Source organism: Diplotaxodon limnothrissa, linkage group LG7 (genome assembly GCF_057381915.1).
Source record: "Diplotaxodon limnothrissa isolate DT_005_m linkage group LG7, D_limnothrissa_male_GT1.1, whole genome shotgun sequence".
Taxonomy (NCBI): Eukaryota; Metazoa; Chordata; class Actinopteri; order Cichliformes; family Cichlidae; genus Diplotaxodon; species Diplotaxodon limnothrissa.
Window position 1 is genome coordinate 27,864,692 of NC_140602.1, and position 15,548 is coordinate 27,880,239.

The 15,548-nt window shown below is 41.3% G+C and overlaps 2 protein-coding genes across 2 annotated transcripts; both read left to right on the forward strand.

Annotated features, from left to right (window-relative positions):
• The first annotated feature begins 5,325 nt into the window (after nt 1-5,325).
• il17c (interleukin 17c) lies at nt 5,326-7,564 on the forward strand. Its single transcript, XM_085357823.1, has 3 exons — nt 5,326-5,340; nt 5,476-5,711; nt 7,321-7,564. Exons 1-3 carry the CDS (start codon nt 5,326-5,328, stop codon nt 7,562-7,564), a joined length of 495 nt encoding a protein of 164 aa, XP_085213949.1.
• A 5,665-nt stretch (nt 7,565-13,229) lies between these two features.
• Nucleotides 13,230-14,750, forward strand: LOC146628426 (uncharacterized). The gene has a single exon (XM_085357824.1). It carries the CDS (start codon nt 13,542-13,544, stop codon nt 14,745-14,747), a length of 1,206 nt encoding a protein of 401 aa, XP_085213950.1. The 5' UTR covers nt 13,230-13,541; the 3' UTR covers nt 14,748-14,750.
• Nucleotides 14,751-15,548: the final 798 nt, after the last annotated feature.

Here is a 15,548-nt window from a genome sequence, read left to right on the forward strand (position 1 = left end):
AAACATAATGAACTTCAAACATTTACATTAAGATCTGAGTGCCTGCCAGCTGAGATGTTTTAATGTTTGCAGTAATAATAATGTGCATGGCCAAACTATGCAGCAAGGTTGGCTATATAGGCCTGCATTTATAACATTAACTTAAATGAGTGCAGACAGGATTATTAAGTCAGTGAAACAGCCAACTCTAGTGAAGTCACTAGGCACTAGTAGTGAAGTCTCTTTGGCTCTTTGTAATTTGCAGATGTCTAGAGACATTCACGTTTGCATCTGCAAAAGCTTTTCAATCCCACATAGCAAAATTGGTATGGCCCAGATCTGTCCCACACACCGCAAAGAATGACGGCCCTTTGGTGGCCCAGCACAAGGCCAGTTGCATAGACACTGGAGATCCTGTGCTGGCCCATGTGTGGATTACCTCTGGCAAACCTGATCTGGGCCACCAAAGGGCCGTCATTCTTTGCAGTATGTGGGCAGCCACGGGCCAGTTGTAGACAAACTGGTGGTCCTGTGCTGGTCCAAGATGTCATCCTAATGTGTACCTTAATCAAGCCATGTAATAACAACATGTGTTGGAACATGACGAAACTGTTCAGACAGTGAATGGACTTAATCTTATATAGTGCTTTTCTAGTCTCCCACTTAAAGTACTCTATACAATATGCCACAGTCACAAATCACACACTTTCTCTTAACTGGGTGCTTCCTAACTACATTCATACACATTCACACTCTTGACATGCAGACTGGAGGAGCCAGGGATCGAACCACTAACCTTCAGATCAGTAGGTGACCTGCTCTACCTCCTGAGCTACAGCCACACAGTGGAAAACACGAGTAAACCCTAACTAGGTTTTGGATAAAGTGTACACTCACAAACCTGTCAAACCTGCATTTGAAACGTTGGCTACTATAGCAGTATAGTATTGCAAAATGACATTTGGGTCTTCTAACTAAAATAGGAAGATAAATAGTGCCATCATTGCCAGACCTAGCCCACATCTGGTTGACATACACTCTGCCATGACACCAGTCAGTCAGAAGTGCCAGCTTGATGCCAGATCCGGGCCAGACCTGTTTTCTATGAGACTGGGCCACATAAACCGAATCACAATCGAGCCAGATGTGGCATGCCATCACATAGACAGTGCCATCTATGCCAGGCCTGGCCCATATCTGGATGACATACGCCTTATCATGCCAGAAGTCAGCCAGCAGTGCCGGCTTGATACCAGATCCGGGCCAGACCTGCTTGCTATGTGGGATGTTGAATGGCCTCTAAGTAGAATGACCATTGGAAAGTTACCTGCAAATGCCCCTGAAACACTTGTGCAGATAAGAGAACATTCCCCTCTGTTGATAAATGAACAAGCATATCGACAAAATGCCCCAATGCGGTCAGACACTGTGACAGTAAGATTCCCAGGAAAAATACAACAAATTTTGAGTACTCTTGTAGAGTAGATATAGTTAATTTAAAAAAACAAAACGAAACCACACACATCTTTTTTTAAGCCATTTGGAGTCTTTGTTAAGTCTCTTTAAACTGGACATGAAACTACACTTTTTTATTTTCATGCTGTACTCAATATTACTGCTAATATACAGCATCCATGTCTTCATACCTTTCATCTACGGGAGAAACTGAACAGGACAGAAACAACATCAAAAGACAAAATAACTCGTGAAAAAGTGACTCGTGCCAAATCTGACAACACGAGCAACAAGGTCAGCTGGAGAAGGTGACGGTGAATACTTTTTTTTCTTGTTCTACTGTCTTTACTATTTGGGTAATAATAACAATTATTACAGTAGCATTCATGACATGTCATAAGAGTATATGAGGAAATATGAGAAGGAGATGATGCTAAGATGCGAACAAAAATATTCACTGAAGATACTTCACACTTACTTTTATGGGGCAGGGCAGTGATAGTTTCCCATTTTCTTGTTGACACTCATTCATGCCAAGATATAATGACTTGTTATATTTACATATTTTAATGGGAAGTTTAAATGGAGGGTTTTTTTTGTTTGTTTGTTTTTTGTTTTGTTTTGTTTTGTTTTGTTTTATAATTCATGTGTTGGAAAGGGGTTTGTTTGAAAACACTGAATGTCCTTGAGGGAAGAAAGGGGAACAGTGGAATCTACATGGACATAACGGCATGGTACCATGTGCTCTCTGGACACTGTGGTTAGGCTGGCAGGTGCTTTCTTACATTTATTGCACGTTTCCTGAAAAACAAGAAGACATCATTGGTAGTGTTTGTGCCGAGGCAAATAGGAACTGTGGAAATCGAAATAACATCAGCATAATACACAGGAGAATGTAGGAGCTTTCATTGTTGGTTGTGATTGGATAGAACCTTATTTATTAGAGGTCCAAACAGTGACAGCTCCAGGGAGCCTTCTTTTTTATGTTACTAAGAATAATTAGACAGAGTTTAGTACTGAAGCTTAAAGGGTAGGTGCATGTGTCAACCTCTGGGACTAGTAATTGAAGTCAGTTTGGAGGTGGCATAAACTTAAATTACTCTCAAAAAGTAAGTTGATTTCCATAGACTCCTGTGTTAAATACCCAATTTTATAGCATGGGCATGACCAGTTCTACTTGTCAATGGAATTATCTGACAAATAATATGTCTTGCTGTGCAGTACAGACACTACAAGAAGATTGCTCAGAACTTAGTATGTCTGTCTAGGTGTTGTACCGGCATATTTTATGAATGCCGCTTGCTAACCAAGGTTGCTACCACTCCTGGTTACCCAACACGGCGACAGACAAAATACCAATCTTTAAGGAGCATTTACAAAGGAAAAAGCAACATGGTGATCAGACACTTCAAATTAGCAAAAAACAATTTAAGCATAAAAACTCACATAGACAGAACAATATAAAATCCCCAGATGCAAAGAGTAGTAAACAGTGAAATGTGGATCATTAAACATTATGTTGTTCACTTCTAAGTTCTTGTTAAATAAATTATTTAATAACTGATCAAAGTGTTTTAATTATTGTGCCTTACAAAGTCCTGATTGCAACATTGTAATATGCTAATGTGAATGAATCATCATAAATCATACTAACTGTCAGAATCCCTGAGACACAGGACAAGGGAGGGAAATTAGGGACGGTGAATCTGAATGGACCATGTTCTGCATCTCCATTGCTTTTGGGTCTGTGCTGAGTCGTGTCTCCAAAGCAGCTAGTGCTTGTCATGACAGTAATCCTCAAACCAAATGGAGGTGAAAGGAGCTGCTAAGCTTCAGGAGGAGTTCCATCAAGCATGGCTAGTTTGTGGGACTCTAGAGGCAGCTGGAAGCTATTGGCAGGCCAAGCAGAATGCGACAAATATGGTGAAGCAATTGAGCAGGGCTCGAAGTGGTTCTGGTAAGCCTTTAGACAATTCAGGAGAAAAAGCAGCTTCCTCTCTACACTGTGTATATTGGGGGTGGGACTATTCTGTCATTCCAGATATTATTCCTTCAACCACTCCCCCAACTATATCAGGCAGTGAAAGGAATGATTTGTCCATCAATGGAGGTGAGGTCACAGAGACAGTTAACAACTCCATGGTGGCAGGGCTTCTGGAATGGATGAGATTCACCCGGCTCTAGATGCTGTGGGGCTGTCATGGCTGACGCACCTCTGCAACACTGACTGCAACAGTCAGGGACAGGGCCTCTGGATTGGTAGACTGGGGTGGTTCCCCTTGTCAAGAAGAGTGTCAGCAAAGCGTGTTCACTTGATTTTAGAAGCTTTGGACGTTACAAAGTTAAAGAACTTCACTGCACAGCAGTGGTTTGTGCTTTGTCTTAATAAAAGTATGAAACTGAGGAATTTATGCTTTCTAAATAAAACTGCTATGTTTAGAAATTCTGTGTTGAAAATCCCTTGCTCTGTTAAAAAACAAAAAAAATTAATTAAATAAAATTAAAAGACTTTTTGACAAAAACTTTGAATTTCAGATGTGGGCTAACAGGGTTTTCCTCATCTGTATGTCCTGATGCGAGTGTTCTCTTCCAGGATGACACTGCACACATCCATAGCATACAAAAGGTGATGACAACAACCAGATCTCAGCTCAGCTATGACAAATTAGAAAGTCCTCTCCAGCAGCATCATCAAAAACCCACATGAGGAAATGTCTTTTGAAACAATAGTGTTCATCCCTTCAGTAGAGTCAGACTTGGAATCAGTACTAGAAGCTACTCTGGCAGAGCATGGTAGCCTGACACTTCACAGGAACTGGGATCAGCAGTGTGTGTTTAGGGTTTTTAATCTTAAAAGCTATAGCAAGAGTCAACTTTCTTCATTTATTTCTTTTCTATTATTTTTGCTAATAATTGGAGAAAAATAAAGATTCTTCATTACGGTAGGGGATTTTTAATTTATCATTGTAAAGCTTTAGGAAGAATTTAGTTGTAAATTATCATTTAGACTTTGTTAGAGTAAAAACACGTTTCAGTCCCATGTAAAAATTAAGCTACTGGTTAAGCTTCAGGGGAATCACACAAATGTCCACTGTGTCTACTGTAGCTCTGAGATTTTATAAAGTCGCATTAACTTCAAAAGAAAAAGTTACAACTTATCGCCAGGTGAGTTGGTGTGGATAGCCCCACGGGAATGTCGGATTGACCCACTTGTTTAATCCCTGTAGTGCCCCCTAGTGTGTGGACGTGAATTTCTGAAATTAAAAATGTATAAGTGAATAACTCTATTGAGTAATTTACAATGTCTTTAAAACCTAACTACACCCAACCATCACAGGAACTGGGATGATTTTTCTTTGTACAGTTTCGGTCAGAGGCTCTCTCCCTGCGCAGGTATAAACATTTATAGATGCATTTGAGTGACAACATGTTTGCTGATATTCTTCACCAAGATCTTCTATAAATATTTATAACATTTATTTGTTTCGACAGTAATCTGATAGTAGGATACCCCTGCTCGAAAGATTAGTTTGTGTTTCTCTAATGTTTACTGTTATAACATTAAATAGAAGGTGTGAAAGGCACCACACAGGTGATTCAGTTGTGTGTGTGTGTGTGTGTGTGTGTGTGTGTGTGTGTGTGTGTGTGTGTGTGTGTGTGTGTGTGAGAGAGAGAAGAAATTCCAGGTCTGTGTTCTCTATGACAGTATCCTCACCTACTGCCGGTGCTACAGCTGCTTCACTGCCGGAAACAAGGAAGTTAAAGCACCCCCCCCCCCCCTCCCCTCCCACGCCCCCATCTTTTGTATACATAAATAAGAGATGAATGACTGGATGTCATGAACCGACCGGTTAATCTTGGAAAGAATCAGACAGAGCTCAGAGTCGGAGGATGGACTATAAACCGGTGAGTCGAATGCGGGACATCTGCCTCTGCTACCTCCATCACTGTTTTCCCTTTGCTTCTGCTTTCACCTCCAGACTGCTGCTTTTTTTCACATCTGTATGAATGAAATGACATGGTTTGCCTGCGTCTCCCCAGGTTCTCATCTTCGTACTGTTCATCGTGCCCATGTGGTCGTCCAAGATGTTCCGGTGCTATAACGACCAGGAGCTACAGGCAGCGGCGGACAGGAAGCTGAGGACGCACTACCTGCGGCCCACAGAGGCTCCGCGGTCAACGGCTCGCAGCTCATCTTACTCTTGTCCCCTGGAACTTTACAAGACGCCGCTGTCAGATGAGCAGCGAGACAGGTCTCTGTCCCCCTGGAGATTCGTGTAAGCAGCAGCCTGAGCACATTTTAAATCCCGATGTTATTCAGTATTTAACACGCAGCATATGAAGCAAATGATGTTTTAAAATATATAAAAGTCCTTTCTAACCTCGCACAAACAGCGGGTGAGAGAAGTTCCCGAAAGATAAAAAAGTGTCAAGAGATTTTACAAAAATTCCATCTTTACATTTTGTTTGGGGTCTTTGTCACGTCAGATTTGAGTCAAACCTTTACACAGAGTGAGGCGCAAACTAGAAGCTCGATTTTCATTTTTATGACGTAGTAAAATCCTTAACAACAGCTAATTACAAACCGGTCTACTGCGCGCAAATATAAATGAACAGCAGTTAGAAACTAGAACTTCTTGTTTTGAATTTTGAAAGAGACATAACAGCTAAACAGATAAGAGAATAAATAACTCGGGGATCACACGGCTACACGGTAAAATAAAGCCATAATCAGCGCACAGTCGAGCTTATTTGCGTGCCTTGAGCAGTGTTGCCAACTCCTCAGTAAGGAAAATCGCTATTGGTTGTCCTAAAAGTCGCTAGAAGTCGCTAAATGACGTCATCGCCTAATTTGCATAATTGGTCATGCTAATCCTATGTTGTTGGAGAGAGAAATAACATCGTGGAAGAGATATAAAGTGAGTAAAAAAACGTCCTAAATGCATTTAGAGTTTATTTAGAACTACAAATTAAATTTCTTTTAGCAATTATTGTTTTTTTTAATGTCACAATTCCAACCCTGCTCCTTTACCCGGGCTTGGACCGGCAAAAGTGACCCGAAATAGGCGCTCTGGTGGAGTTACTTTGTGTGTGTGTTTTTAGTACCAGTTTTAAACCTTGTGATCCACAAAACAGCATACGAGTAAAAGAGTAAAAGAACTGACTGCGTTACAGCACCCGCTGCTTGTTGAGAGTAAAAGCGATACGCGCTTTCACGTCTTTGAAAGACTCAAAGACTTTTTTTTAGAAAAAAAAAGTCGCTAAGGGGTCTGAAAACTCGCTAAATATAGCGACAAAGTCGCTAAGTTGGCCTTGAGTGATAATTGGCGCTGGTCCTTCCAGCGCAAGTGACGCAAGCATTGGATGAATCGGGGGATTCCCCGATTCATCCAATGCTTGCGTCACCTACTGCGAATGAAGCTCTCTTGGTACATAGCTGCCGGGAATGACTGCATCCTGTGTCTTCATTAACCATAACTGGAGAGAACAGAAAACAGATAAATAAATGAGATTTACGAGTCGTCTCTTCAGGTAACGATAAAAAAGTCACTTCAAAAGAACAAAATAGTATAATTCTGTATCAAATGACGCTAAAACCTTCAAGCCAAACGCTGCCATCTTGTGGTGAATGGTTTGATTAAATTTTGTTGACAGCTTGATGTTTGTTTGTTTGTTTGTTTTGTTTTAAGAAAAGAAAAGAAAAGAAAAGAAAAGAAAGAAAATAGCACAGGATGAATGTGCCCTGTTCTTAGGATTGCTTTCCTAACATTTTGGACGGGGCTTCTGTATTTACTAAGACCATCTGCTGTTACTGACATATAGAACCACACGCTCCACATGTCTGAATAAACTGTAGCTCACCGAGTCCTCTTTTGTTTTTAACAGAACTCACATCAAGGAAGATCACTTTCCTTCGACATATGTTGGTGCTCAGTGCCTGTGTTCAGGATGCATCCAGCTCAAAGACAATAAAATGATTGAGGACTATGACTACAACTCAGTTCCCATCGTTCAGAACAGAGTGTTTCTCAAAAAGGAGCTTTGTGACGATAAGAAGACTTACCGTCTGAGGCCAGTGAATGTGGAAGTAGCTGTGGGGTGTACCTGTGTCAGACCCCAGAGCTCCTAGGGGAGAACCATCCAGACCTGCTATCACATGACACGCATAAAATGCATGAAGTTCATGAAATGCACCAAGTCTAATCAGCGGTGTGAAGTCCTGCAGCATGCTCATAGTGAGCAGGCTGTGACTTAGAAGGAACATCGCTGGGAATATTTAATGCGGCTTCAAAAGTCACACAAGCCTATTTATACACTTAGCTATTTACTGTTTATTTATCAATAATATGTTTTGTAGATGTTTGCTCTCTTAGTTCTGTTTACAGACTCCTCCTGCATAGTGCAGTAAATGTAATCTGGGTATTTTATTACTTGATTTAATTCATATTGATGACCTTCTCATTGAAAAAAGCTATTATATAGTTTTGTTACATAACAATAACTTCAAATGGTATTTGAAGAATGATCTATTTATTTGGTCTGCTACTCTACTTTGTATTTATTTATGCTCAAGGTTTTGTCCTAGTGGGACTATATAAGTCTAGTGAAGACTTCAAGTTTAGCTTCTTTGAAGCAAAATAAAGAAAATGTCTGCATTTCAAAAAAAAAAAAAAGAGTATGTGTTTCTGTTACTGGATCGTGTAAAACAACCACACAATCTTCCAAAATACCCAGTGTCAGTAGGTTTCAGTGATTTGAATATGTAAAACATGTTTACTATTGTTAACACATCTCTAGTATTTATTCTAATGTTGGAATTTCCACTTATAGTCTTATAGCCACCACGTGCTTCACAATAAAAAAAACAGAAAAAAAAAACTACAGAACTTAATTTTAATATTGTTAAAAAATTTCCAAATGTAAGTCTAAAAAGATGCATTTTTACCTGCCTCTTGAAAGAGACCACTGAGTCCACAGATCTCAAGATCTCAGAGTCTGGGGGACACTGTGGCAAAGCTCCAGTTTTCAGTCTCGTATTATTCAAAACAAGTAGTCCCTGATCACATGACTTCAAGGAGCTGCTGGGAATGTATGGAGGAGCTCCGGAAGTCAAAAACAGAATCTTAAAATGGACCCAGAATTCAGTGTGGAGCTGGGTCAGCAATGGTGAGGTATGAAAGTACTTAGAACAATAAGCCTCACAGTAGTGTTCTGAATGTGATGGCATCAGCCACACATGGGTAAATCAGTCCATTTGTTCACTTTATTAGTTTGGTTTGCAGTTTTCTTCATTACTATAATTCATTAATCATTTTTAAATGGTTTGGCCAAACCACCATAAAAGCTACCCTCTTGTGTCTTTGTAATTAGGTCAGTTTGTGAGTTAAGTTGTGTCCAACTATATTTAGTTGACCTCTTTTATGGGCCTGCTAGTTGTGTTTTTAAATTTTGTCTTTTGAACTTTTTTGAGGGTTAAAAGAAAGAAAACCATTTTTTCCTGTGTCCTCTGTGCCTGGGCTGCTTGGTCCCTCACACTGAACAACCTGCAGGTGTTCCAAGGAGTTTCTGCTTAGACAAGTGAACAATGAATTTCAATAATCTACACAAGATGAAAAAATGCATCAATAATAATCTCAGGTTCAGAGCGTGACACAATGGGACTTAACTTGGCAAGTGAAAACAAAAAGAGCAAACTAGAGATTACACATGAACATCAAGAATGAACAAAGAGTCAAAATTCTAAGGTTCCTGATAGATGATTTACCAAATGTTGTAAGGGGACAAAGGAGCTACCTTTGGCAGAAATCTGTCAGGGCACACACAGGAACTTCTGTTTTTTCTTCATTAAGTTGCAGGAAGTTGTCAGCCATCCAACTTTGAAGAGAGTCTAAGAAATTATTTTGGATCAGCAGCTTAGAAACATCTTGGGGTTAAAAAGAGATGTATATTTGAATTTCATCTGCATAGCAGTGATATTAAATGTCCTTGAAGGTGCTCAGAATATGCAGAAGAGGGAGCAGACATAATAGAAACAAGAAGAGCCAAATGTGGCACACCATAGGTAAGAGAAATAGATGAGGAACTCTTACTCTCCTACTTAGAAAAGCATTTTATGATCTGAACCAATGCAGAAGGTAAGGTACAACACCAGTAAAACAGAACATTCTCCTGCATCACTTTGAATCTAAATATTAAAATATCAGTGTAGACCACTCTATCAGGAGCTGTTGCACGAGACTGTGACCTTTCAGCTTTTGGTACTGACAACACTACTTGCCCTGCAGAGAGGTGGTCAGTCTTTTTAATGTTAAGACAAACACTGCAGTCGGAAATGCCCATTTCAACTGCTGCTACAAGCAACTCTATTGAGTATTTAAAAAATGTAAATCAATTAACAAAGAAACGTGTCCACTGGTTCTACTATGAATTCAGTTGGGAATCAACCAGACAGACTACACACAATTCCACTACCACACCAGTTTCCACCACAAAACTTCATAAACCTGCCGGCTGTTACCAGAAAACCCCAATGATAACAACAGGACCAGGGTTAAATCACTAACACAATATCTAAAGTGGACAATATGGGGGATGGGAAGCTCGAAACTAATGTTTCGAGACTGCATCAAGCTTCCGAAGCACAGATGTTTCAGTTCAATTTTATTTATACAGTGCCAAATCAGAACAGCAGTCGCATCAAGACGCTATATATTGAAAGGTAGACTCAGTAATAATACATACAACTAACTACCCAATATGACCCCCTATGAGCAAGCACAATGGCAACAGTAGGAAGGAATAACTCCGATTTGACAGGAAGTAACCGCCAGCAGAAGGGCCTGAAAACTGAAGACTCTCCCTCCCATTCTACTTCTAAGCTCCCAGCAGCCTAAATCTATAGCAGCTTAAATAAGGGAAGATTTGTGCTTACCTGATCCAGCCCTAACTATAAACTTAACCAAAAAGGAAAATTTTAAGGCTCTCAAAGCTTAAAAGTAGAGACGGTGTCTGCATCCTGAATCTAAACAGGGGACTGTTTTCATAGAAGAGGGGCCTGAAAGCTTCGCCTCCCATTGCACTTTTAAATAATCTAGGAACAACAATAACCCCACAATCTGAGAGCAAAGTGCTCTAATTGGGGTGATACGGTCCAATAAGTTCATTAAGATAACCTTGGGGCCTGATTGTTCCAGTTCTGGATTTAACAGGGAGCCAATGAAGGGAAGCCAGTACAGGAGAAGTCTGCTCTCTCTTTCCTGTCAGGACTCTTGCTGCAGTATTTTGGATCAACTGAAGGCTTTTCAGGGAGTTTTTAGGACATCCTGATAATAATGAATTTTTAGGAGTCCAGCCAAGAAGGAATAAATGCATGAACTAGTTTTTCAGCATCACTCTGAGACAGGATGTTTCTAATTTTAGAGATGTTGCGTAAATGGAAGAAAGCAGTCCTACATTGCCAAGGTAATGCCATCCAGAGTACGAATCTGGTTATGTACCATATTTCATTGAGTTTTAGGGTCGGGTAATAACCGTAGTTTTAGAATTTAGAATTTACAAGATTTCGAAACACTGCTCCAAAGCGTGGCTCAAAACGCGTCAGCCCACTTCTGACAGATGGCGTACCCGCTGCTTCTGGCCATTGCGAGGCGCCAGCATGATTTTTTAATGAACCACAGTCATTGTAATTACTGAATTAATGTTTGTGATACTACCGCTTACACGTGCATGTTTAAAAAGAAGCAATACCCTCTTTTTTGTTGTGGATTGTGAAGACCAATATCTGATCTGATCTGAATATCTGATGCTTAAAGACTGGAATTCAAAGTGTAATCAAAGAAATATTTAGAGACAATGTATAAGTATCTCATTCAGTGATTGCTGTCATATAGATGAGAGAAAGCGAGAAAAACAGAGATTCGTTAAAATATCTGAATTAAAAAAAAAACGCCTCTGCTTTCAGTGAGGACATAAAACGGGAGGACTCTTCAGCTCTGACTCCGTCTGTTCTCTAGTTGTTTTCTACTTTCAACAGAAAATGTTATTTGCTGACGTATCAAGTGACTCACTCTAACCCTTTACTCACAAACTGTGCTGCCATAAGGAATATATTTATACTGCAGTATGTATACTGAAAATGTAGAAAAACACGTCCATTAATTACAGGCGAACTATTTCTTATTTCTTTTTTCCTTTTCCCACTTTTTTTAATTCCCACTGGTGCGAACATCTCATAAACAACAGGAAGCTGCAGGGTCACTATGACCAAAACTGTAGGTTCAAGCATCATGTCAGTGTCACAGATACAGCATCCACAGCAGTGTGGACTTACGGAAAGTTTCTTCATGGTTCAGAGGCTGCTCAGCAGAAGATGATCACACGAACTAGAAAACTTAAAAATCAACCAAACACATCCAGAGTTTGAGTCCAAAAGAAGCTGTAAACCAGTGTCCTTATTACGGTAAACACAGCAGTCTTTTCTCTGTATGTTTGACTTTGTAAAACGAGTTACTGTGGGGGGAAAAGGAGTTTTAACAGGTGGAGATATTTGGGCTTGCTGTCTTTAACAGTCACAATATTTTTCTAGCCTTGTTTCTGTGGCAATTTCTCTAAAACATAAAATGTAAATCAATATTACCAGAATTATTGAAATTCTGGTATCATACCAGTAAATTATATATATATTAATTTGTTTGGAATTGTGCTGTGCTTGTCTATTCTATTCAGTTTTATTTAGTCTCAAGGCGCTTTATACTGATATAGAACCTAGTGCAGGGGTCAGCAACCTTTAGCACCCAAAGAGCCATTTGGACGCGATTTCCACGCAAAAGAAAACACTGGGAGCCGCAAATACTTTTTGACATCTAAAATGAAGATAACACTGTATATATTGTTTTTTTTTGGGTTTGTTTGTTTTTTTACCTTTATGCTTTGTGTGAACAACTAAGGTGCGTTGCTTAAAACCATGAAGTGCTACAGAGAAAATTACATTTTATTTATGTAATTAATACATTTTGAACTCTTAAAGAAATATAACAAAAGCAAAGACACCCAGCGGAACTAAAAATGACCCAGCAAACAAAAACTTTTGGAGCCTTGATCTGACTTTTAAAAAAATAATTGGAAAAAAAGCACTGTGCTGCTGAAAAATGAAAAATAGATATTTGCAAAATTCTGCCTAAATATGTATTTTACCTGGTTAATGTGTGTGGCGGGGCCTGGTCTGCAGCGCCGCTGCAGGGAAGGAGGACGCCGCCTTAACGTCTGTGCTATTGTAACAGTTGCTATCGTAATGCAGTGTATCACCACATGGCGGCGCCTCCTGTCTCACGACTGGTGTCACCCCCTTTTTTTGTTCTTCTTCGCACTCCTCCTGTAATGGATGCTCCCGTGTGTACGCGGACTAGTGTGCTCTTCAGTAATGTGTGGTAGAGGTAGCACTTATTTTTGATATTGTAAATAAATGAGTACTTTTTGGAAAGTCAGAAGCTGTTGCTCATTCGCTATCCACCTGCACACCTCCGCGGCTGGCTTCATCTCCACCGCACGTTACAACTGGCGCCCGAACTTTTTCCCCTTGGACTTCAGACGATTTTTGCATCCCGCCGAGGATTCTTCTCTTCTAGCACGTGAACTGTCTCGGAAATCCCCCAAGTTTTGCGGACGCTCGGACGTTTTCTCCAGCCATGGCCGCAGCCTCAGCTCAGGTGGGACCCGACTAATTTCTGGATACCGCGGTGTGCCGCTGCTCTGCTTGGGAGAAAGAAAAAGAGAGAAGCTGACTCCGCGACGCGAATGGACTCCGTGGATTTGTTATTTGGACGTGCTGTTGGTTTCGTCTTCTAAGGATTAATTCTTCTGTGGAGAGCCTGGACATGAACATTTCTGCTGGCTTTCCATTCCCCTTTCCCTCTGCTGAGACTGACTGTAGCACATGTAAGTGAGAACTTGGCCGACTACAACCGTTGGTGCTGGTCTTCGGCTCAGTATAACGAAACGATTTAAAATTAATCTTTGCATTTTTGTCTTTCTAGTCTGATCTGACTCTTTTACTACTATATCAATAACTACACTGTGCCCTGGAGCGGCTTAATTTTTTTGAAATCACAATGGCACACTGCCCAGACGACTCTGACTCAGACATGGAACTTACCTCGTTACCTATGTGCCAGATAGTTGAAAATGTGACTCCTAGCCTTAGCCAACAAGTGGTGGAGTTAAGAACTGAGGTGAATAAGCTTAGTGATTGTTTACGTGACTCACTGAACATACAGCAGAGTTTACTAAGGCAGTGGGACCAACTCACAATGGGGAGCTCTCCCCCTCCTGCAGTCCCACAGTCTCCTGTTTTCCCAATGGCCACATCGACACCTCATGTTCCTGCGAGAGACAAAACTGAACCCACCAACAGTACCAATCCGTTCCTGCCCAGCAACCCATTTCAACCTACAAATCCTTTTCTCCCATCTCACTCACTTGAGCTCAGCAGCACTTCCAGAGTGATTGCGGCAGCTTTACATCACGCAAAACTGGAGCCTCCTGTGTATGCTGGGGACGGCAAAGTGCAACCTGAGGACTGGTTAAATGCAGTTGGCACATACAAAGCCTCATTGAACCTAACCGATGGGCAATTGCTAAACGAACTGCCACACTTTCTTGCAAAAGAGCCCGGGAAATGGTTCAAGGCATTGAGCTCCCACATCACATCATGGGCTCAATTCTGTCAACTGTTTAAGACAGTTTTTCTGCCCTCCAACAACCAAGAACGCATCCTGAGAGGAATTTTGGATCGTGTTCAGGCTCAGGACGAACCACTCCCAACCTTTGTTGCCCACATGTTGAGTGAGTTTGACAAACTGAAGAGTCCTCCACCTGAAAAAGACAGAATCGACCTAATTAGTAAACATGCTCTTGAAAAATACAGAGTTGCCCTGTATGGCGCTAATGTCACTTCTGTAATGGACCTGCTGCTATGTGCTCATGAGCTTCACTCAGTGCTTGGACCACAAAGACCACAGCCTGCTTTATGTAGCAAAGACAACTATAAGCCTGAACCTTACTGCTTCAGATGCTCTCAGCCAGGGTTCACCACACGCACCTGCCCAAACTGTAACACCCAACCTCATTTGCCACAACGAGCCTCGAACACCGCTAGGCATGGCCCAGTCCAGCCATTGCCGGCACCTGGCCCCTCTGACCCTGGCCATGAAAAGGTGGAATTAAGCAGCACCACATCCCAGCCACAATACAGGCAGTCGGGAAACTACAGGGGGGGGAGGACATTTCACAGAGGCCAACCTTCCCCCAGTTACTAACGGAGCCTCACACGCCCGATTCACTACAGGGTGGACACAGTCTTGGACACTTGGAAGACAATTTTTCACAAGTCCACTGGAATACCCCACTAAGAACGAAAGTGAACTTCAATGCTTCATCTGTGGATGCTACCCTCGACACGGGTGCTTCCCTCTCGGCTGTACGAACAGATCTCATTCAAGTAAATGACTCTCACCCTAGAAACACAAGTGAGTGGAATGGTCCTGCAGTTAACCTTGCCAATAATGCTCCCTGTATCCCTGACGGTGTTATTTGGCTCAATATTGGATTCATGAACAAGAACTTTTACCAGCGTTTTGCAATAATACCAGATTTGTCCTCTCCTTTCATTCTGGGAATGGATTTTATGGCAAGAGCTTCTGTTTCTATTCACATTCCCACTAGAACCGTCTACATTGAGGACATCCCCTGCCCACTCGCAGACGATGAAGAGGACCTTCAAAATGATTACTCACATTCACCTGGAACACTGATGTCTTTGGACTTGGTTCGCTCAGACTTAACAGCCAAACTGTCTGAAGCAAGTCTCTCAGAGAACAACAAGGATGCTTTACTCAATCTGCTCAGCAAGTTTAGCTCCTTGTTTGATGGTCAACTTGGTCGAACGGCTCTCACTGAGCACGCCATAGAGACTGGCAATGCAACACCTGTCAATCTCCCACCCTATCGCACGTCACCTGCTAAGAAACGTGTGATTGAAGAACAAGTACAACAAATGTTGAAGGACAACATCATTGAACCTTCCACAAGCCCTTGGGCAGCTCCTGTAGTCATTGTAA